Below are 25,345 nucleotides of genomic sequence, written 5' to 3'. Positions count from 1 at the left end.
CATTGAGGTGGCTTCTCTTGTTGTGCAGCATGGGCTCTAGGTGTGCGGGCTTCAGGTATGGCACGCAGGCCTCAGTAGTAGTGGCGCATGGGCTTAGATGCTCTGCGGTATGTGGGACCTTCCCGGACCAGGGCTCGAACCCGTGTCCCTTGCAAGCTCGTGTCCCCTGCATTGGCAGGCAGATTCTTAACCACCGCGCCACCAGGGAAGCCCCTAATGCCGTTTTTTGTTTTGTGTTGTTTTGCTTTTTCCTCTTCCAGGATCTGATCCAGGATATCACATTAAACTTAGTTGTGGAGATTTCCCTGGCCGTCCAGTGGTTAAGACTCCACACTCCCAAAGCAGAGGGTGTGGGTTCGATCCCTGGTCAGGGAACTAAGACCCCACATGCCGCATGGCGCAGCCAAAAAAATAAATAAATACAAATAAACTTAGTTGTCATGTCTCCTGAGGCTCCTCTTGGCTACAGCTGTTTCTCAAACTTTCCATGTTTTTGATGACTTTGACAGTTTAAGGAGTACTGGTCAGGTATTTTGCAGACTGTCTCTCAGTTGGGATTTGTTTGATGTTTTTCTTATGATTTAGACTGGGGTTGGGGTGCTTTGGAAGGAAGACCACAGAGGTAAAGTGTCATCCTCATGCCATCAGGTCAAAGGTACCATCACCATGACTTATCACTGTCAAAGCTGACCTTGCTCACCTGCTGAGGTAGTGTTTGTCAGATTTCTCCCCTGTAAAGTTACTTTAATTTCCCCATTTCTGGATTGTACTCTTTCGAAGGAAGTCATTTCACAGTCCACCCTTAAAGAGTGGGGAGTTCCACTCCACCTCCTTGAGGGCAACAGTGTGGTTTCCCACTCACATCCTGCACGCAGTCACCAAGCTCAGACCATTTTACCTCCTAGACGTCTCTCGAGCTCCTCCTCTGCTCATCCTCCTCCTAGCTATGGCCTTGCTTGGGCTTTCATCTTTCAGCAAGGTCACCACGACTTCCTCACTGTCCTGCCACCTTGTCTCTACCCTGCCGAGACCTCACTCCACTTGTAATAAGGGCAGGGCAGGCGCGACCAATAGCAGTCCCGCTCAACCATTGGTAGGCATCGCAGTGGGCCCCCACTCTCCCCTTCCTCTGTGTGAAAGGAGCCCAAATTTGTACTGAGGAAGATGGTTTTTTGAGACACTAGTCTGCCATCTTCTCGGTCTGCTGGCTTTCCAATTAAAGTCGTTATTCCTGCCCCAACAACTGGTCTCCCCATTTATTGGCCTGTCATGTGGTGAGCAGAGCGAGCTTGGGCTCCATAACACTGCCCAGAGTTAATGCAAGCCGTTTATCCTGGCACACAGGTGCTCAGTGATCTGCTCCCTCCTGTCTGCTCTCACTTCTCACACTTCACCCGCTCGTCAGAATTCACTACAGCACTTGCAAATGCCCAGCTAACCATTCTCTCCCATTCACCTATGCTGCCACCTCTACCCAGACCATTCCCACCAAACCCACCACCAACCCTTGCTTGGCCCAGCTAACTCCTACTCATTCTCTTTTTTCTTATGAAATAGTTTACATGCAAGAAAGAGCAGCATTAGAACATTTGTTATTGAAGGACTGCTGCCCCTGTGTGCCCCTCCCTGTTTATTATTCTCTTGCGTTTCTTTATCATTTTACTACTACGCATGTATCTGATGGTGTACTGCTAAATGTTTAACAGGCTCACCAGAAGGAAAAAAATAGCTCTGATTTGTAGCATTTGCCAATTTCTCCCAAGTTGGCACAGCCAGCTCCACATACCACTGCATGTATCCAAAACAACATATTTACCTTTTCATATTTTTAAACTTTATATAAATGGTATCATTTATGCAAACGGTATGTGTTTGTGCGTGTGTGTGTGTGTGTGTGGGTGTGACTTGTCTTCACAGAGGTTGTATCGCATTCTCTGCTGATTCTGAACATTTGGGCATGTGTGTCAACTCCGCAAGGTAATATCAGACAATTTTCTGATGTGGTGATTCTAATTTACAATGGCAAAATAGCGGTGTGTGAGTTCCTTTTTGATCCACATTCTCACCAATTCTTGTTGTCAAATTTTCAAATGGTTGCCAATATAGGTGTGAAATAGCATCCCACTGTGGATTTTAATTTGCATTTCTTGGTGGAGGTCTTTTCATTTTTATTTGCAATTATTTTTCCTTATTGTGAAATGCCTATTTACATCTTTTGTCCATTTTTCTATTGGGCTATTCTTTTTTTACAAATTGATTTGTGACTCTTTATGTTTCTTTGTTGATAATATAAAATACAAACCCCTTCCATCTTGGAGCTTGTCTTTTTACCATTTTTTTAAATGGGGTCAAATTTATCAATCTGTTCCTTTTTGGTTATCTTTTTGTGTCTAGTTTAAGAAATATTCCCTATACAAGGTCATAAAGACCTTCACCTACATATTCTTCCAAAAGTCCATTTTACTTTAAAACCTTTAATCCACCTAGAACTTATTTTTCTGTTTATGGTGCCAAGTAGGTATTGTTTTTTTCTTTTAGACATCCCACTACCCCAGAACCATTTATTCAACAGTCCATTGTTTCCCCACAAATCTGTATGACTGCTGTGTTATATACAAATGTTACATATATGCATGGGTTTGTATCTGGATTATTGTTCCACTGGTCGATCCCTGGGCCAGCGCCACACTACAGCCCTTCCTCTCCTCCTCCTTCTTCCTCAGGAGTATCTTCTCTAAGTACTTAGCTTCTTACTCCTCTCAAATGGAAACGTATTCTTAAGAAAGGATCAGATATCAGTCATACAGGGAAAAGAGGGGTGCTACATTTTAAACCTCATCTCTAACTGTGGATGGAAAATCTTGATAGTTCCCTGATGGCACTTCAGATACTAATGACTGAGATATTTAAGAACTTCCCTGGGTCCTCTGAAGCCACACTATCACAGAGGAGGGCCTGCCTTAAAGTAGATCTTTCATATTACTTGAGGCAAAAGATCTATTTTAGGTATATTTAGGTATATCTGGAAGTGGTAAAACACACTTTTGGAGTTGGGCCAAAGGACAGAGAAATCAATTAAAAAGCTAAGAAGTAAAGTGTAGGTTTTGGGTGAGTTGACTGGTCAAAGTGACCCTACCTTTTATTTTTTTATACATCAGGTTATTAGTTATCCATTTTATACACATCAGTGTGTGCATGTCAATCCCAGTCTCCCAATTCATCACACCAACACCAACACCGCCCCGCCACTTTCCCCCCTTGGTGTCCATACGTTTGTTCTCTACATCTGTGTCTCTATTTCTGCCCTGCAAACTGGTTCACCATTTTTCTAGATTACACATATATGCGATATTTGTTTTTCTCTTTCTGACTTACTTCACTCTGTATGACAGTCTCTAGATCCAACCACGTCTCTACAAATGACCCAATTTCGTTCCTTTTTAGGGCTGAGTAATATTCCATTGTATATATGTACCATATCTTCTTTATCCATTCCAGAGTGACCATATCTTGATGTTGCTGTATTCACATGCCATTTGTGCGACCTGAAGCAAGTTTACTTAATGGCCCCAAGTCTAAGTTTCCTTGAATAAATGGGATTAACATGAACTCCACCACAGGGTTGGTGTGAAAATATTAAATAAAACTATACAAAAGCACGCATCACATAGAAGATGCTCCCTCAGCATTGAGGCAGTAGACTCAGAGCCAAATCCTATCTGTTAGCTACTAGTTTTATGACCTTAAAACAGTTATTTCTTAGCTACAATTGCCTAGTTATAAAGTGAAAATATGGAATTACTCTTTATATTTTTTTGCATTTCTGAGCTTTCTTATGTATTTAATTTGCATTTTTATTTAATTACTTAAATTGAATATTTTTTCTTGTGTATTGGCCATTTGTTTTACTCTCTCTCTTTTTTTTTTTTTTTTTTAGCCACACAGCTTGCAGGATCTTACTTCCCCAACCGGGGATCGAACCCAGGCCCCCCGCAGTGAAAGTGACGAATCCTAACCACTGGACTGCCAGAGAATTACCTGTTTTACTCTTATTGCCAGAAAATATGTTGTTAAAAATTAAACTCAGAGGGTTGGGGGAAGGCCTTGCTTAGTCTGGGACTGGCTGAGGTGAATGGAGAGGAAGGAGGCGACTCTATCTGAGGGGCACCAGGTGTGCAAAGGCCATAGTAAAAGGGGAGGAGATGGCCTGTGTGGCTGGAAGATTGGTTACTCACAGAGGTATTGAGCAAATAAGTGAATATACTAAGAATTATGAGAGTGAAGCTTCTCATTGTTGGAGAAAGGAGGTAAATATGTAAAAGGTGGAGCTGGATTGGAATTGGTGACATCAGTGTGAATGCATGATTTTTAATATATATATAGAATGATGGATGCAGAAAGAGAGATGTGTATATGTACTATCTACTGATAGGGCCAAGAAGCAATAATACCCCACTAGTAAAGAGCATATTATTGCCCAGGTTTTGGTTTCTGAATACTATTCTCCACTAAAAGGAACCAGGGCTATTTAGACAAACAACTGATTCCAGGGCTGGGACTGGAAAGTATAAGTTGAGGCTTGAATATCTTGTTGTACCAGAGAATATGGAAGTGCTCAAAGAATGATGGAAACATGTCAAAAGGACACAGGATCCAGCTTGAAGGAGCTCCCATTGACCCAAATGGGACACTCTAAATAGCAAAATAAATAATAGTAATAACGGATTATAATCCATAGAATAAAAGATGAATCCATGAGTAATCTATAATAATATATCTGACGAATGAATGAGTGAATGAATGTATAAATGAGGGAGAAGGGAAAGTTCTTCCTTACAGTAGAATGCTGATTATAAATGTAAAAAGAATAATGGAATTAGAAAATCACCATTTGGCAATTATCATAGGAATAACTGATTCAGACAGAAATTATTAAAGAATGCTAAAACTAGTTCATACAAGATTGATGAGGAATAGGATATTTATATACTCTCAAAGTAGCTCCCCCCAAAATACTTATTAACTTTGCTGTGGAGAAACCTGGTAGATACCATTTTAACTGAGTTAACATTGGCTGACTAAAATAAAAAGGATGGACAAAAACAAGCATTGGCAAGGACATGGAGAAAGCAGAACACTTATACATTGCTGGTGGGAATGTAAAATGGTGCAGCCACTTTGGAAAATAGTTGGCAGTCTCTCAAAACATTAAACATAGAGTTACCATATGACCAAGCAGTTCCACTGTTAAGTATATACCCAATAGAACTAAAAATATATGTTCACAAAAAAACCTGTACACGAATGTTCACAGCAGCAGCATCCATAATAGCTAAAAAGTGAAAACAATCTAAATGTCTATCATCTGATGAATGGATTAAAAAACTGTAGTATATCCATACAATGGTGTATTAGGGTTCTCCAGGGAAACAGAGACAATAAGATGTGTGTGCGTGTGTGTGTGTGTGTGTGTGTGTGTGTTGTGTGTGTGTGTGTGTGTGTAGAGATTTATTTTAAGGAATTGGCTCATGCAATTATGGAGACTTGAAGAGTCCAAAATCTGCAGGGTAGGCCTGTGGTATAGCAGGAGACCCAGGGAACAGTTGCAGTTTGAGTCCAAAGGCAATCCTTCGGTAGAATTTCTTCTTGCTTGGGGGAGGTCAGTCTTTCTCTATTAAGTCCTTCAACTGATTGGATGAGGCCTTACATTATAGAAGGTAATCTGCTTTACTCAAAGTCCACTGATTTAAATGTCAGTGTCATCCAAAAAACACAGAAACATCCAGAATGCCTGACCAAATATCTGGGCAACATGGCTCAGTCACACTGACAAATAAAATTTTTTTTTAATAAATTTATTTATATTTATTTTTGGCTGCATTGGGTCTTCGTTGCTGCACATGGGCTTTCCCTAGTTTCAGCGAGTGGGGGCTACTCTTGGTTGCGGTGCGCTGGCTTCTCATTGCAGTGTCTTCCCCTGCTGTGGAGCACGGGCTCTAGGCACGCGAGCTTCAGTAGTTGTGGCACACAGGCCCAGTAGTTGTGGCACATGGGCTTAGTTGCTCCACGGCATGTGGGATCCTCCCAGACCAGGGCTCGAACCCGTGTTCCCTGCATTGGCAGGCGGATTCTGAACCACTGAGCCACCAGGGAAGCCCGACAAATAAAATTAACCGTCACAAGTGGGCTATTACTTGACAACAAAAAAGAATGACGTACTGATGCATGCTACAACATGGATGAACCTTGAAAACTTTATGCTAAGTGAAAGAAGCCAGACACAAAAGGCCACATATAATATTCCATTTATATAAAACATCCAGAATAGGCAAATCCACAGACAGAGAGTCATCTGATTAGTGGTTGCCAGGGCTGGGGCATGGGGAGTGACTGTTGAAGTATATGGGGTTTCTTTCTGGGGTGATGAAATGTTCTGGCATTGGTGGTGATGGCTGCACGACCTTGTGAATATACTAAAAACCACCAAATTGCATACTTTAAAAGGGTGAATTTTATGGTTTGTGAATTATATCTCAAAAAACAAAACAAAACAAAACAAAAACAAAACAAAACAAAACAAAAGGTTAACATCACCAGTAATGAGACAAATCGACATTGTGCGGCTCCCAATACCATGCTCTTAGGATGGAGAATCACATCGGGAGTATTCTTGCCCAAATACATAACCTAAATCTAATCATGAGGAAACATCAGACAAACCCAAAGTGGCCTACATTTCAAAAATATCAGGGTTATAAAAGGAAATACTGAGGAAGTACTCCAGACAGAAGGCAAATAAATGCAACGTATGATCCTGCATTAGACCCTGGACCACAAAGGAAAGAGTGATTGTGAAGGACATTGTTGGGACAACCAGCACAACTTGAATGGGGCTGGCAAACTGGATGATAGTATAGTATCAATGCGGGTTTCCTTGTTTTGACAGATGTACTGTGGTTATGCAGGAGTGTCCTTGATTTCAGCAAATGCATACTGAAGTATTTAAAGGTAAGAGGACATAAAATTTGTGTATTACTCACAAGTGATTCAGAAAAACTATATACAGTATAAAAAATATATCTATATATATATAAAGAAAGAAGGAGAGAGAGGATGATAAAGCAAACATAAGAAGTTAACAACTGGGAGATCTGGGTGGGAATATACTGGAATCCTCTGAACTATTCTTACAGCTTTTCTGCAAGTTTGAAATTATTTCAAAATAAAAAGTAAATTAGAAAAATATATAAAATATATCCACAAAGAGACTTGTTCAAGAAAAATAAACCTTTGCTTTGCAACACTATTGTGAGGACTGTGCCTGGCACACAGTATATGCTCAATAGCTGCTGCCACTGCCAACTTCTCAGGACTGAGAAACAGAGGCACTTCTCACAAGAAGTCACAAGGGGGCATCTGAAAGCCAAGAAACAAGGTCTAGCACAGAGCTTCCCTGGGCCTGCAGTGCTGCAGATGGGGGTTGTCAACCCTTCCTTACCCAGAATGCATTCCTCAACCCAAAAGGAAAACAAAGCTTTGCCTGCTGCAAACTGGGGATTATTCCATTCACAGTAGATAAGGCTTTGGGGTACCTGAGAGCTAGCCTCTGCTCCTTCTGTTTGGGTCTGGACTTCAGGACAGCTGTCAAGGGTTACTGCATCTATCACAATCAGGATGTCAACTCTGGAGACCTGTGAAAAGGGGCTTGTAAATATGATGGCAATGGAGAAGAACGAGTCCTGGAATGGGAACTCAGAGACATACTGTGTGAACTTAGCTATATTCTTCCTCATCCTTTTTTGTTAGTCTGACTTCTTAGAGGTTCCACCTGGACCTCCTAGGATTCAATGTTTCTGAGCTCTGGAATATGTCCGTTTGGGTCTACCTGACCCTATCACAAATCACTCCTTGAATGAAACTGCTCTAGTCCCAGAGGTCTTGTGACCACATGGTATAGTGGAAGGAGCATGGGTCTTGGAGACAGACTGAGCAAGGTCCAAATCAAGGCTCTGGTACTTAATTCCTTGAGCCTCAGTTTTTAATTTAGTTGTGGAGAGCGGGGGCTACTCTTCATTGTGGCGCACAGGCTTCTCATTGCGGTGGCTTCTCTTGTTGTGGAGCACGGGCTCTAGGCACGCAGGCTTCAGTAGTTGTGGCACACGGGCTCAGCAGTGTGGCCCACGGGCTCTGGAGTGCAGGCTCAGTAGTTGTGGCGCATAGGCTTCGTTGCTCCGCAGCATGTGGGATCTTCCCAGACCAGGGCTCGAACCCGTGTCCCCTGCAATGGCAGGTGGATTCTTAACCACTGTGCCAACAGGAAAGTCCCTCTTTATCCTTTAGACAGGAATAATACCATTTCCTTTTTAAGAGTGTTATGAGGATTAAATATTTACATACAGTACCTAGAACAGAGTAGATACCCAGTAGATACTCAATGAATTATACTATTTTATTTTCAATTTGGTTTAGGCAAAAGCAACCAGAAAAAAAAATATGGGATTTAAAGTTAAGATAAACTGTGTTCAATTTCCTACTCTCTATGACCCTTGGCAAATCACTAGATCTCGTTGAGTCTCACCACTAGCCTTTTTTTATTTTTTTGGCTGCGCTGTGTGGCTTAGAGGATCTTAGTTCCCTGACCAGGGACTGAACCTGGGCCACAGCACCAAAGGCCCGGAATCCCAACACTAGGCCACCAGGGAACTCCCTACCACCAGCCTTTAAGAACTCTGTAAACCATAATGTTACCCCAGCTAGGAATTACCTTCTTCTTTTAAATAAATCCTGATCTTAGCCTACATGGCCCAGCACAAGGGTTGCTTTTCTCTAATAATGTAATTGATACGGTATTCATACTCTGGAAATGAATGACCATGCCGCACAGCACGCGGGATCTTAATTCCCCGACCAGGGATTGAACCCATGCCTCCTGCAGTGGAAGTGCAGAGTCTTGACCACTGTACCATGAGAGAAGTCCAAACTCTGGAAATTATTAAAAAGAATGAGGGATTGAGCTCTGCCCACCAGAGCAACAGCCACTCTACCCACCACCAGTCCCTCCCACCAGGAAACTGGCACAAGCCTCTCAGATAGCCTCATCCACCAGAGGGCAGACAGCAGAAGCAAGAAGAACTACAATCCTGCAGCCTGTGGAACAAAAACCACATTCACAGAAAGACAGACAAGATGAAAAGGCAGAGGGCTATGTACCACATGAAGGAACAAGATAAAACCCCAGAAAAACAACTAAATGAAGTGGAGATAGGCAGCCTTCCAGAAAAAGAATTCAGAATAATGATAGTGAAGATGATCCAGGACCTCGGAAAAAGGATGCAGGCAAAGGTCGAGAAGATGCAAGAAATGTTTAACAAACACCTAGAAGAATTAAAGAACAAACAAACAGAGATGACCAATACAATAACTGAAATGAAAACTACACTAGAAGGAATCAATAGCAGAATAACTGAGGCAGAAGAACAGATAAGTGACCTGGAAGACAGAAGGGTGGAATTCACTGCTGTGGAACAGAATAAAGAAAACAGAATGAAAAGAAACGAAGACAGCCTAAGAGACCTATGGGACAACATTAAACGCAACAACATTCGCATTATAGGCGTCCCAGAAGGAGAAGAGAGAGAGAAAGGACCCGAGAAAATATTTGAAGAGATTATAGTCGAAAACTTCCCTAACATGGGAAAGGAAATAGCCACCGAAGTCCAGGAAGCGCAGCGAGTCCCATACAGCATAAACCCAAGGAGAAACATGCCAAGACTCGTAGTAATCAAACTGGCAAAAATTAAAGACAAAGAAAAATTATTGAAAGCAGCCAGGGAAAAACAACAAATAACATACAAGGGAACTCCCATAAGGTCAACAGCTGAGTCCTCAGCAGAAACTGTACAAGCCAGAAGGGAGTGGAATGATATACTTAAAGTGATGAAAGGGAAGAACCTACAACCACGATTACTCTACCCCACAAGGATCTCATTCAGATTCGATGGAGAAATCAAAAGCTTTACAGACAAGCAAAAGCTAAGAGAATTCAGCACCACCAAACCAGCTCTACAACAAATGCTAAAGGAACTTCTCTAAGTGGGAAACACAAGAGAAGAAAAGGACCCACAAAAACAAACCCAAATCAATTAAGAAAATGGTCATAGGAACATACATATCGATAATTACCTTAAACGTGAATGGTTTAAATGCTCCAACCAAAAGACACAGGCTTGCTGAATGGATACAAAAATAAGACTCATATATATGCTGTCTACAAGAGACCCACTTCAGACCTAGGGACACATACAGACTGAAAGTGAGGAGATGGAAAAAGATATTCCACGCAAATGGAAATCAAAAGAAAGCTGGAGTAGCAATACTCACATCAGATAAGATAGACTTTAAAATAAAGAATATTACAAGAGACAAGGAAGGACACTACATAATGATCAAGGGATCAATCCAAAAAGAAGATATAACAATTATAAATATATATGAACCCAACATAGGAGCACCTCAATACATAAGGCAACTGCTAACAGCTATTAAAGAGGAAATTGACGGTAACACAATAATAGTGGGGATTTTAACACCACACTTACACCAACGGACAGATCATCCAAAAAGTAAAGCTTTAAATGACACAATAGACCAGATAGATTTAATTGATATTTATAGGACATTCCATCCAAAAACAGCAGATTACACTTTCTTCTCAAGTGCACACAGAACTTTCTCCAGGATAGATCACATCTTGGGTCACAAATGAAGCCTCAGTAAATTTAAGAAAATTGAAATCATATCAAGCATCTTTTCTGACCACAAAGCTATGAGATTAGAAATGAATTACAGGGAAAAAAACGTAAAAAACACAAACACATGGAGGCTAAACAATATGTTACTAAATAACCAAGAGATCACTGAAGAAATCAAAGAGGAAATCAAAAAACACCTAAAGACAAATGACAATGAAACCACGATGATCCAAAGCCTGTGGGATGCAGCAAAAGTAGTTCTAAGAGGGAAGTTTATAGCTATACAAGCCTACCTCAAGAAATAAGAAAAATCTCAAATAAACAATCTAACCTTACACCTAAAGGAACTAGAGAAAGAAGAACAAACAAAACCCAAAGTTAGCACAAGGAAAGAAATCATAAAAATCAGAGCAGAAATAAATGCAACAGAAACAAAGAAAACAATAGCAAAGATCAATAAAGCTAAAAGCTGGTTCTTTGAGAACACAAACAAAATTGATAAACCATTAGCCTGACTCATGAAGAAAAAGAGGGAGAGGACTCCAATCAATAAAATCAGAAATGAAAAAGGAGAAGTTACAACAGACATCACAGAAATACAAAGCATCCTAAGAGACTACTACAACCAACTCTATGCCAATAAAATGGACAACCTGGAAGAAATGGACAAATTCTTAGAAAGGTATAAACTTCCAAGAGTGAACCAGGAAGAAATAGAAAATATGAACAGATCAATCACAAGTAATGAAATTGAAACTGTGATTAGAAATCTTTCAACAAACAAAAGTCCAGGACCAGATGGCTTCACAGGTGAATTCTATCAAACATTTAGAGAAAAGCTAACACCCATCGGTCTCAAACTCTACCAAAAAATTGCAGAGGGAGAAACACTCCCAAACTCATTCTATGAGGCCACCATCACCCTGATACCAAAACCAGACAAAGATAGTAGAAAAAAAGAAAATTACAGACCTATATCACTGATGAATATAGATGCAAAAATCCTCAACAAAATACGAGCAAACAGAATCCAACAACACATTAAAAGGATCATACACCATGATCAAGTGGGGTTTATCCCAGGGATGCAAGGACTCTTCAATATACGAAAATCAATCGTGTGACACACCGTATTAACAAATCGAAGAATAAAAACCATATGATCATCTCAATAGATGCAGAAAAAGCTTTTGACAAAATTCAACAGCATTTATGATAAAAACTCTCCAGAAAGTGGGCATAGAGGGAAACTACCTCAACATAATAAAGGCCATATATGACAAACCCACAGCAAACATCATTCTCAATGGTCAAAAACTGAAAGCATTTCCTCTAAGATCAGGAATAAGACAAGGGTGTCCACTCTCACCACTATTATTCAACATAGTTTTGGAAGTCCTAGCCATGGCAATCAGAGAAGAAAAAGGAATACAAATTGGAAAAGAAGAAGTAAGACTGTCACCGTTTGCAGATGACATGATACTATACATAGAGAATCCTAAAGATGCCAACAGAAAACTACTAGAGCTAATCAACAAATTTGGTAAAGTTGCAGGATACAAAATGAATGCACAGAAATCTCTTGCATTCCTATATACTAATGATGAAAACTCTGAAAGAGAAATTAGGGAAACATTCCCATTTACCACTGCAACAAAAAGAATAAAACACCTAGGAATAAACCTACCTAGGGAGACAAAAGACCTGTATGCAGAAAACTATAAGACACTGATGAAAGAAATTAAAGATGACACGAATAGATGGAGAGATATACCATGTTCTTGGATTGGAAGAATCAATATTGTGAAAATGACTATACTACCCAAAGCAAGCTACAAATTCAATGCAATCCCTATCAAATTACCAATGGCATTTTTTAGAGAACCAGAACAAAAAAATCTTAAAATTCGTATGGAGACACAAAAGACCTCGAATAGCCAAAGCAGTCTTGAGGGAAAAAAGCAGAGCTGGAGGAATCGGACTCCCTGACTTCAGACTATACTACAAAGCTACAGTCATCAAGACAATATGGTACTGGCACAAAAACAGAAATATAGATCAATGGAACAAGATAGAAAGCCCAGAGATAAACCCATGCACCTATGGTCAACTAATCTATGACAAAGGAGGCAAGGATATACAATGGAGAAAAGACAGTCTCTTCAATAACTGCTGGGAAAACTGGACAGCTACATGTAAAAGAATGAAATTAGAACACTCCCTAACACCATACACAAAAATAAACTCAAAATGGATTAGAGACCTAAGTATAAGACCAGACACTATAAAACTCTTAGAGGAAAACATAGGAAGAATACTCTTTGACACAAAACACAGTAAGACCTTTTTTGATCCACCTCCTAGAGTAATGGAAATAAAATCAAAAATAAACAAATGGCACTTAATGAAACTTCAAAGCTTTTGCACAGCAAAGGAAACCATAAACAAGATGAAAAGACAACCCTCAGAATGGGAGAAAATATTTGCAAATGAATCAATGGACAAAGGATTAATCTCCAAAATATATAAACAGCTCATGCAGCTCAATATTAAAAAAACAAACAACCCAATCCAAAAATGGGAAGAAGACCTAAATAGACATTTCTCCAAAGAAGACATACAGATGGCCAAGAAGCACATGAAAAGCTGCTCAACATCACTAATTATTAGAGAAATGCAAATCAAAACTACAATGAGGTATCACCTCACACCAGTTAGAATGGGCATCAGCAGAGAATCTACAAACAACAAATGCTGGAGAGGGTGCAGAGAAAAGGGAACCCTCTTGCACTGTTGGTGGGAATGTAAATTGATACAGCCACTATGGAGAACAGTATGGAGGTTCCTTAACAAACTAAAAATAGAATTACCATATGATCCAGCAATCCCACTACTGGGCATATACCCAGAGAAAACCATAATTCAAAAAGACGCATGCACCCAATGTTCATTGCAGCACTATTTAGAATAGCCAGGTCATGGAAGCAACCTAAATGCCCACTGACAGACGAATGGATAAAGAAGATGTGGTACATATATACAATGGAATATTACTCAGCCATAAAAAGCAACGAAGTCGGGTCATTTGTTGAGACGTGGATGGATCTAGAGACTGCCATACAGAGTGAAGTAAGTCAGAAAGAGAAAAACAAATACCGTATATTAACGCATATATGTGGAACCTAGAAAAATGGTACAGATGAACCGGTTTGCAGGGCAGAAATTGAGACACAGGTAGAGAACAAACATATGGACACCAAGGGGGGAAAGCAGTGGGGGGTGGGCGTGGTGGTCTGCTGAATTGGGCGATTGGGATTGACATGTATTCACTGATGTGTATAAAATTGATGACTAATAAGAACCTGCTGTATAAAAAAATAAATAAAATAAAATTCAAAAAGAAAAAGAATGAGAAAAAAAAAAAAAAAAAAGAATGAGGAAGGTCTGGACTTCCCTGGTGGTGCAGTGGTTAAGAATCCGCCTGCCAATGCAGGGCACATGGGTTCGAGCCCTGGTCCGGGAAGATCCCACATGCCACGGAGCAACTAAGCCCATGTGCCACAAGTATGGAGCCTGTGCTCTAGAGCCCATGTTCCACAACTACCGAAGCCCACGTGCCTAGAGCCTGTGCTCTGCAATAAGAGAAGCCACTGCAATGAGAAGTACACACACCTCAATGAATAGTAGCCCCCGCTCGCTACAACTAGAGAGAGCCCATGCACAGCGGCAAGGACTCAGCGCAGCCAAAAATAAATAAAAAAAAAAAAATTGAGGAACGTCTAAATGTACTAAGATGGAAAGAACTCAGAGATACTAAGTGAAAATAAACCATGGAATACATACATTATGATTCCATTTTTATGTTTAAGGAAAAAAAAGAGGTGACCATGTTGTATCCTTACTTAAAACCCTTCTGTGGTTCCCCATAGCCAATCAAGTGAAGTTCAAGCTCCTTACCTGGCATTCAAGGCTGTTCACTATTTGGACCCTGTCAACCTCTCCAGTCTCATCTCCTATAGACCAGCCAGGCCATCCCTTGAGCCCTGAGTTCCATCTATGACGAAATTGCCCTTCACCATTTTTTTCTCTAGGTCTCAAGAATCAGAATCACCTGGGAGTCTTGTTAAAATACTGATTGTGGGCCCCATCCATAGAATTTCTGATTTAAGTCTGAAAGGGTCGGGGCGGGGGGCAGTGGTTTCCAAGAATTTCTATTTCTAACAAGTTCCCAGGTGATCGGATACAGCTGTTATGTGGTCCAAAGGGACCACACTTTGACAGCCGCTGCCTTTACAATTATATGATTCAACTTCATCACCTGTATTAAGGGTGACCAATCATATCAGTTTGCCTGGGACAGAAGGCATGTAGCAGAAAACCCCTCAGTCCGAGGAAAACTGGGAAGGTTGGTTACCCTACCTGTCTAAGAATCTTTCCCAGGTTGCGTATGGGATATTTACTGCTACTGTCAAGTAGTCCTACCCTACAGCCAGGATAACAGGAAGTGCCTAAGAAGGGAATCCCATCACCAGTGACTGACATTTTGCTAGAGCAGGAGTATTTAACAAAGATTCTCAAATTCAGACTCCTCCAAACATATTTTCTTTATTTCCTCCAGAGAACCGGCTTCAGTCCTCCAGTCCTTGTAAACATTTAACACAATCAGTGTGACAAACTATAAGCATCCATATCCTTGTCCTATGTTGCTGGGGTGAGTTTAAGGGAGAAGCTGGGACAAATGCAGCGAACAATTGTGAGCTTCTTACTCACTTCAAAGTGGGTCCTGTCATGGAATGATAGCTCCACATGGGCCAATGCAGCTGACTTTTTGTTTCTTCCAAAGGGTACCCAATACAATAAAGGGCACCCATGGTCCTTCCATGGTCCTTGATGATGTTTCTGCTCACTGCTGGTCAGAGTCAATCTTTTTCATTAACTGGGACTCCTCTTCCCAAGGGGTCAGAGGTCAGAGAGCTGATAGCGTCGCACAAGACCATCTCGACAACACGTGTAGATCTGCTTCTCCCATGTGGCTACCTGAAACACAAGAGTTCATAGCTCAAAGGAAGCCCGGGATTCTTCCATTTCAAAAAAATAGAGCCTTGTCATTGACCCCTACTAGTACAAATGAGTCTGGGAAGCTTTATTGACTCCAAAGACAAGACTTACATCCATGATATATATTAAAAAAAATTAGCTGGCCAGAATCAAGGGGGCTCATGACTACAGAACAGAGAAACTAAGTGGCCAAGTGGAGAACAAACCCACTAGCATTGTGCATGGTTTAGCGCAGACAGGGTGTACTGGGGGAGCAGATGGTCCATAGAAAGGCCTGGGTATCCTTGAACCTCATAAAATTATATGCAAAGGAGTTCTCAAAATGTGCCTTTTTTTTTTCTGAGGAGGATTTCATCAAATTCTCAAAGTAGTCTGAGACTCAAAGAAGGCTAAGCACCACTAATTTAATGGAAATGGCATGATTTCTGGAGTTAGCTTAATCACAGGTTTGCTAATATGTAGCTGCATGACCTAGAGCAACTTTCTCAACCCCTCTGGGCCCATTTCTTCATTTGTAAAACGAAAATGATATGTTAATTCACAAGACAGAACAATATGCAGGAATTTTAAAAAATGAAATGTATCTATTATATATTCATTTGTCTGGAAAGAGTTCCAAAATGTCATGTAAAATAACCCAAGTCATAGAGCAATACATATAGAATGATCCCAATTATGTACAAAGTAAAGACAAAACTATATTATTTACATAAATACACAAAGATGTAAGTGCAAATTCTCCAAAAACAGTCTTAAAAGATACATGTCAAACTATTAATGCTAGTTACTTCAGGAAAGAGTGGAACCAAAAAAGTCTTAAAGCAGACTTTGAAGTCTGTACCAGTCTGTATTGTTTGAATTTTTATAAGTATGCATTAATTATAAAATTTTTTTAAATTATAAGAAAAAATAGGAATAATAATATTATATCTCAAGGGATGATAACAACTATTAAATAAGATATGTAAAAACATCTAGAACAATGTCTGGTCAACAAATATTCTTTCCCCTTTCATTTTTCTCTTTTCACTCTAACCAAATCAGTCTTGAACTTAAATAATAATAATAACAACAATAGTAATAATAGCTAATGTTTACAGAATATTTAAAATATACAAAGAAATTTCATATGCATTATCTCACTGTTATCCTCATTTTACAGACAAATTGACAGACTGAGGAGGTAAAGTGATTTTTTAAGTTTCCAGAGGCAGTAAGTGATGAAGTCACTTCTGACTCAAAATTATTTCTTCCTATCCCACCCCTTAGTATTGTATTACCCCTAATAACCACAAAGTATCTGGATTCAGTCCCCTCAAAAGCTCTAGGTCCCAGGTGAGAATCACCCAGGCCTGGTCTCCTCTCAGGTCTGTACCTTGTACACAGGGTCACAGTCTGCCCCAGTGAGCTCAATGACATAGTCTAAGTCTTGCTGGACAATGAAACAGCTTCCATCACCTAAAAGGCAGAAAGAAAACTTAAGATAACTGAAGAGAAAGCTGCAGGCAAAGTTAAAAAAAAAACAAACCCCTCAACATTTTAGTTTATTTCTGTACATCACTAGCCTAAAGAAGATTGTCCTAAGACACAGAATGGTAGACAGGACTCATTATGTGGGCCAAATATGAGGACCTACAGTGACTGCCTAAAATGCTGACCTTGAGAGGATCTGAAGGCCAAGTGCAAGCTCAGAGTTGTCTTTGATTAGCAATAACTGCTAAGGGCACAGAGCAAGCAACTGTAGGCTTATACATATATTTGCAAACTTATACTAGACAATGATTTTTAACAGGGAATTTGCCTGTATAAATGTTTTCTTTAAGAAAACTATGCTCCCGGGACTTCCCTGGTGGCTCAGTGGTTAAGAAACCACCTGCCAATGCAAGGGACACGGGTTTGAGCCCTGGTCCGCAAAGATCCCACACGCTGTGGAGCAACTAAGCCCACGCGCCACAACTACTGAGCCTGCGCTCTAGAGCCCACAAGCCACAGATACTGAGTCCGCATGCCATAACTACTGAAGCCTGTGCGCCTAGAGCCCGTGCTTTGCAACGAGAAGCCACTGCAATGAGAAGCCCGTGCACCGCAACAAAGAGTAGGCCCCGCTCGCCACAACTAGAAAAAGCCCACGCATAGCAACAAAGACCCAACACAGCCATACATACATACATACATACATAAATAAATAAATATATAAAACAACTATGCTCCCAAATTATTCTTCAATCTATAAACTTGACCACATAAATCAGGCAAAGGAGAAAAGTTATACCAAGAAAATAAAAGTATATCTAATTTTTAAACTTAATTTTCTCAGAAGAGTATGGTCAAATGAAACTTGGAATGATCTATAAACTGCTGAATGGGTGACTTTTTTGTTCCTGTTTTATTTAATATAAAAGTAGCATGTGCTCACTGAAGAAAACTTTAAAAATAAAGAAACAGGGACATCCCTGGTGGTCCAGTGGTTAAGACTCCACACTCCCAATGCAGGGGGCACAGGTTCAATACCTGTTTGGGGAACTAATATCCCATATGCTGAACAGTGCAGCCAAAAAGACAAAAAATTAAAAATAAAAGTAAAGAAACAGAAGCAAAAAAATCATCCATATCTACCACTAAATATAATTACTGTTCACATTTTAATGTATTTTTCCAACCTTTTCTGTGTAAATTTTTATTTTACATAGTTGAGAGCATACTGCATAAAAGAATATCTTTATGCATAAGGTTTTTTTCTATATTAAGATTATGACTTTGTATAGAACCCTGGAAAAGAATCAAAAGATATTAATTAACCATTTGAAACTTTTTGGAAATCTGAAAAACTGCTTTCCAAATTACCTGTTAATCAATTTTAATTTATCTGTTAATCTATACTGCAACCAGCAGCATACAGGAGGAATTTATCATTTCTTGCATTATTATTATTAAAAATAATCTTTTCCAAAAGAGAATTCGTATATATTTTAGAGATACATATAGAAATATTGACAGGGGAGATAAGAAAGTCTGATTACCATAGCTCTTATTCTGCACTCAGGTTTCTATACACAAATCTACTTGATAAGCCCCAGCTCTATTCCCAGTCCCTCTAGGAAGCCATTTCTAACCACCCCATATAGTAAAACCTTCCTCCCATCAACCTCTTGTAACACTTATTATTCCTTTGATACTTCCACATATCTTTCCCTATAGCATAATTCTACTTTTTGTGAGTGTGTGCTTTTTCACTGGATCATAATGAGAAGAAATACTTTTTAGGAGGGCTTATAGGGCAAGGGGAAGTTACAGGAGTAAGAAGAAACTGTCACTTATAGAATGTCTACTTTATGTCGAGTACCTATTTTATCTCTAAGTAAACTGAGACTTAGAAAAGTGAAGTGGTTTACAAAGGTCATAGGACTATTAGATTAAACCATATACAACCGCCATTTTTATAAATCAAAAATGGCCATATAGGGCTTCCCTGGTGGTGCAGTGGTTGAGAGTCCGCCTGCCAATGCAGGGGACACGGGTTCGTGCCCCGGTCCGGGAGGATCCCACATGCCGCTGAGCGGCTGGGCCCGTGAGCCATGGCCGTTGAGCCTGCGCTCCACAATGGGAGAGGCCACAACAGTGAGAGGCCCACATACCGCAAAAAAAAAAAAAAAGGCCACATATTAGGAATTTCATAGAGGTGAATCTAATAGTAAGTGATGGAGTGAGGATATAAATTCATTGATTAGGTTGTCAGTTTGCATCCAAAATCTATGCTTTTTCTATATCATGCAACTGCCCAATAAAATAAAGGCTAAGTAGGAGATCAGGGCTAGAGCTATGGATTCCAATCATTAACAGCTAACACCATGAGAACAGTTGGTCCTTGAGGAAGCATGGAGAAGAAAAGGTGGAAGGACAAAGGCTGAACTCAGGAAGTATCTCTGGTTTAGGGATGGCAACAATACTAGGAAGGGCAAAAGGATTCAACGTCAACAAAAAATTAAGAGAACCTACAGTAAACCATGAATCATGCTAGGCACAATACCAGGGAAATCAGGGAAAGGAGCAGTAACTGGAGAAAGAGAATGATCAGGAGATTAATTAGTATCACCAAAGTCAAAAGACCTCATAGTTTTAAGAAAGAAATAACATAACAGAATCCATTACCACTAAGAATCATGAAAGATGAAACATATGTACTCACTCATTCAACAAACATTTGCTGAGCTTCTTCAGTCCTGTGCAAGAGCTGGGGTTACAGAGATGAAGAAGACATGCCACCTGTCCTCAAGGAAGCTTAGGGACCAGTGGACAAGAGAGGACTGTACACATAAAAGGCCACTGGATCTAGCAAGAGGCTCATGATTGGTGGCCTTCAAGAGGGCAGTTTGAACAGAAGGATGGGGATGGAGGGCACACTGCAGAGATTTCAAGGGAAGAGTGTGGTATGGGAGCAAAAGGAATAAAATAAAATAGGATCATGAGTGCTGGCAGCAGCATCAAGGGAAGCTGTCACAAGCTTATGCCAGCTGTACTCTTTTTAAGGTTTTATATAGAGTACCACTGCATCACTAACTGATGCCCAGACATGTGGGAGAAAGAGATTGAGAGAGAGGGAGCGCAGACAGCTAGAAAACTTAGGTGTACAGATTCCTGATTACTCTTTTTTTTTAACATCTTTATTTGAGTATAATTGCTTTACAATGGTGTGTTAGTTTCTGCTTTATAACAAAGTGAATCAGTTATACATATACATATGTTCCCATATCTCTTCCTGATTACTCTTTGCTATGGTCTGGACATCAAAGGGCTAGGGAAATAAGGCACCAGTTTTGACAGGGATGAAGGGGACCTATATCAGAGAGATGACTATGGAAATCTGGATACTGTCGATTGCCTATTGTTGTTTTCAATGTCTGTGAGTCTGTTTCTGTTTTGTATATAGATTCATTTGTATTATTTTTTAGATTTCACATGAGTGATGTCATATATTTGTCTTTCTCTGACTTACTTCACTTAGTATAATATTCTCTAGGTCCATCCATGTTGCTGCAAATGGCAATATTTCATTCTTCTTAATGACTGAGCAATATTCCATTGTACATATATACACACCACATCTTCTTAAGCCAATCGTCTGTTGATGGGCACTTGGGTTGTTTCTGCGTCTTGGCTATTGTAAATAGTGCTGCTATGAACACTGGGGTGCATGTATCTTTCTGAACTAGAGTTTTTGTCTTGTCTAGATACATGCCCAGGAGTGGGATTGCTGGATAATACAGCAACTCTATTTTGTTTTTTTTTTTCGGTACGCGGGCCTCACACTGTTGTGGCCTCTCCCGTTGCGGAGCACAGGCTCTGGATGCGCAGGCTCAGTGGCCACGGCTCACGGGCCTATCCGCTCCGCGGCATGTGGGATCTTCCCAGACCGGGGCACGAACCCGTGTCCCCCGCATCGGCAGGCGGACTCTCAACCACTGCGCCACCAGGGAAGCCCTATTTTCAGTTTTTTAAGGAACCTCCATACTGTTCTCCATAGTGGCTGTACCAATTTACATTCCCACCAACAGTGTAGGAGGGTTCCCTTTTCTCCACACCCTCTCCAGCATTTATTATTTGTAGACTTTCTGATGATGGCCGTTCTGACTGGTGTGAGGTGATACCTCACTGTGGGTTTGATCTGTATCTCTGATAATTAGTGATGCGGAGCATCTTTCCATGTGCCTGTAGGCCATCTGTAGGTCTTCTTTGGAGAAATGTCTATTTAGGTCTTCTGGGCACGTCATATATTATATAATTCTGGCCAATGACACAGGAGAGTAAGTCTGCTGGGCTGCTCCTGAGGAAATGTTCCTCATTCTTAAAAAGGGTAACAATTTGTATGTTATGGGAAGATAAGACTTGCAGCAGCTACCCTGCGCTGTAACCTGAGGGAAAAAGTCAGCATGCTAGGGAGGAGAGTGCCAAAAGATGAAGCAAAGCTGGGTTCTTGATATTATTTCTTTTTCCCTTGTTAAAGCTTTTATTCATTTTTTTTAATTTAGAATATTTTTAGAATCATTTTACATTTACAGAAAAGTTACAAAGATAGTTCAAAAAGTTCTCATATGCCCCTCGGCCAGTTTTAATTTATAATTTTTTGGATTTCACCAGTCTTTAACGTCCTGGATGCAATCCAGGATACCATACTGAGTTAACTTTTCTTAGTCTCTCTGTTGACTTTGTTTTCAAATCACTAAATTAATCTAATGTGGAGCCATCATAAACCCGAATGTCTTCTTAAGTGAAGTAGTACATTTTCCTAATTACTGAAGCCATTTTAGTTGGGTGTTCTGTTACTAACAGCCAAAAACATCCTAACTGATACACCAAAATACTCACATAAGGTGGTCCCTTCAGGCCTATAGACCAGTCCTCCTCACCTACACATTCCTATGAGGATTCAGTGTCCCTTAATGGACACCTTCTTCCATGTATTTTCCCCAACCCCACTCCCAAACTCCATTCTAAATATTTTGTACTGGCTACACCAAGGTACTCATTTTACCCAGACTATGCATGTAAAACATCAAACACAGTACCTACTGCATGCTAGGCACCTAATAAATGATAGATCCCTCCTTTCTGCCCCGCTTCACTTATTTATGACTTTGCACACACTATAGCCTTGGCCTTCAATGTGCATCTTTACATCTCCAGTTGGTAAAATATTTATTGGATTACACATCACCCAGTCCATGAAGACATCCCAGCAGCATTCCTACCACTCGAGTTAGCTGTTCCCCATGTTCCCATATAGTCTTCTGCTGCAGTACTTATCAAATGGTATTCAATCACATGTCCACATGTCTGTCTGTCTGTCTTACTAACTGTGAGCTCCTTTAGAGCAGAGACTGTAACTGATTCGTTATTGAATTCTCAATGATTTGCAATAAGGGCCAGTACGTTTACTCTGACAATGTTTATTGAGCACCGACTACATAGTGGGCACTGAACTAAATGCTGGGGATAACACGATGAATAAAGCGCAGTCATTACTCTCAAGGAGCTCAAATTGGAGGGGGCAGAGACAATTACAAGTAGGGTATTAAACACTATGTAAAAAGTACAGTACGCCAAAGAATCGTGTAGGACTATGAGCCTAGCCCTGCCACAGACCAGGAACTTAAACCAATGTTTAGTTGAACTATATAAAATCACCTCCCTCAATTGGCCCCTGGACCCACCTTGACTAGCAATGAATCCGTCTCTGAAACTCAGCAGGGACATAACTGGTGCTCCTGATCTGTGGATGACTTGTACTGGAGCCCTAGGATTCAGAATAAATGGGGCAATTTTACAATTTTTTTCCTTCAGAAGCAATGTTTGACTATATTCAACATACAGCACTAACTGCATAACAGCACAAAGGACAAATGTGGACAGAAATTAAACATTCATATGGTTTCTTTCCTGGCAAAATCCTTGAATGGTAGATCAAGGTAGTCTGTTCAAAACCACCTTGGAGTGAATCTAAACATGTTATTGAGCTGAATTAACTAAGTTACCACCGATATTTCCAGTTTTTAGGGGACGCCTGACAAGGGTTTAAGATAACAATGTTAACAATATGTTAATCGTTTTACTTATAGACAGAATTAAGACAATTGTGAAATATTAAAATTGTCAGGACTCTGTAAAATGAAAAAGGAAGGTGAGAATCAATTACATATATGTGACTTTATAACAATAATCAGGTTCCCTATCTCCATGGAGGCAAAAACAAGTACAAAACTAAAATAACTTAAATTATGGAAGAAAAGGTATAAGCTAGTCATTCTTCAGCTGAAATTTTTTCACTGCTCTTGGAATAAAGTCCAAACTCCTTGGGAGGGTATGTAAGTCCTTTCTAAGCAAATTCCTGTTTTCCTGTCTGGCATCACTTCTCATCATTGCTCCATCGGCAGGGTACATACTTGTCATATTAAACTACACAGAGGTCCCTTAAAGTGCCATACTTTTACATGCCTTCATGCTTCTCTATATGCTATTCTACCTAAGGCAGGTCCTTCTCTTCTTTACTTGGTAACTTTCTACTAGACCAGATCCAATTAAAGCCTCATTTCCTTGGAGAAGCAGTCTCACCTTCTTCCCTCTCCTTCTCGATGTTTCCTCAAATTCTTGTGTATAGCCTTGTCAGACCACTGATCACACTGCGTCATAACAGTCTTTTACTTGTTCATCTTTACTATTAGACTCCAAATGCCTCAAAAGCACAGTTTTTATTTTTTACTCCTGTTTTTCACTGCCCTGCACAAAGCCCAATGCCTACAGAAGCCATTCAATAAATATCAGTTGAACAAAGGAAGGAAACAGAAGGAGGAAGGGACAGAATTGTAGAAACTGTTAAATCCTGGGACAAATAGGTTGTGGATTCCCTTTGGATATCTTTAAGACCAGGATAAAGCCTATTTTAGATAGGTTATGATCACAGCCAAATAAAGAATCAGAGCTGGCTTACCTGAACTAAAAATGATCAATCTTAGGCCAACCCAGATCTAATACCATGAAGAAAATTACTAAGCTCCTTAAAATGAAAAGTTTTACACAATTATTGTAAGTGAAATGTTAGTTCATTATTTAAGCTTAATTTCCAAAGCAATCATGACAATCATAACAGTATGAATCAAATTACCTTTTAATGTGATTCCAGGAATAATAAGAACAATCAGACAATTCACACTGGCAAACCTTTATAAACGGAAAAACATACTCTTGATTCAATAGCCATCTGTATGCCAGACTAAATCACTGTGAAAGCCAATAAAAATTTCCACTCTGCAGAAGACCTGCATCATGCAAACAAATGGTGACTCACCTTGGACTCCTCACATCCAGCTGATAAATGTTTCCATCCTGTGTCCCAGCCAACAGCAAGAAGCCAGAAAGAAAACTACAGCAGTTGAAGGCATCTGAGCCAATAAAGAGGAACACCTGGAACAAGTAGGAGACAAAGATGCAGGTTTCATACGATTTCCCCTTAACACATTGACTCATGGGATCCTTGAAACCAAAAAGTCTCCTTTACCCTCTTTTCAGCACAACCCTCCATTTGACAAACACTTGCAATTCACACATTTAAGTTTTGCTTCAAGGCACTTGTGACAACCTTTTGAAGGGAAAGAAACAAAGTGGCAATTTAAAGAATCACAAGTCACCCAGGTACCTGAAAAAAAAAAAACCCAAACTATTAGACTTTTATTTATTCCTTAGTGTTAGTTCAAACAGTAAAGTTTGAAAGTTCTAAAAAAAGAAAACAAAACAAACAAAAACCCCTGATTTCCCTTTGGAAGTAAAAGCCAGCATGGAAATTCAGAGTATAAAGGCAATATGATCAAAAATAGTGATGTTCCCAGAACAAACTTTGAAAATGGAAACATCACCAGCACACTGAAGTCATGAGATGAAATGAAAATACAAAGCCTGTGGCCAAACCAAATCATTCAAGCTGTCTGGGTGATGATGACAGGAGCTGGAAAGAAATTTAGAAAATCTCAAGAAACTCAGAGTTTAAT

General features: G+C 40.0%; 1 protein-coding gene across 3 annotated transcripts in view; it reads right to left on the bottom strand.

The window, feature by feature from the left end:
- PAAF1 (proteasomal ATPase associated factor 1) overlaps window positions 1-25,345 on the bottom strand; it is a 63,428-nt gene that overhangs the window by 7,400 nt on the left and 30,683 nt on the right. The window contains exons 9-13 of one of the 3 annotated variants that reach the window (XR_009564909.2): window positions 24,649-24,764; window positions 23,018-23,100; window positions 17,185-17,267; window positions 15,522-15,788; window positions 7,593-7,691 (exon numbers count right to left, since the gene is read on the bottom strand). Coding sequence is in view for 1 of the 3 variants with exons in the window: in XM_030836116.2 (XP_030691976.1) it covers window positions 15,711-15,788; window positions 17,185-17,267; window positions 23,018-23,100; window positions 24,649-24,764 (360 nt within the window). In the remaining 2 variants the exon portion in view is untranslated. Of the gene's footprint in view, window positions 1-7,592; window positions 7,692-15,342; window positions 15,789-17,184; window positions 17,268-23,017; window positions 23,101-24,465; window positions 24,522-24,648; window positions 24,765-25,345 lie in introns of those variants that run through there. The other 2 variants (XR_009564910.1, XM_030836116.2) reach the window with 2 other exon arrangements.

The sequence above is a fragment of the Globicephala melas genome, chromosome 8 (assembly GCF_963455315.2).
Source record: "Globicephala melas chromosome 8, mGloMel1.2, whole genome shotgun sequence".
In the NCBI taxonomy this organism is placed as follows: domain Eukaryota; kingdom Metazoa; phylum Chordata; class Mammalia; order Artiodactyla; family Delphinidae; genus Globicephala; species Globicephala melas.
This window is presented reverse-complemented; position numbering and strand designations above follow the sequence as displayed.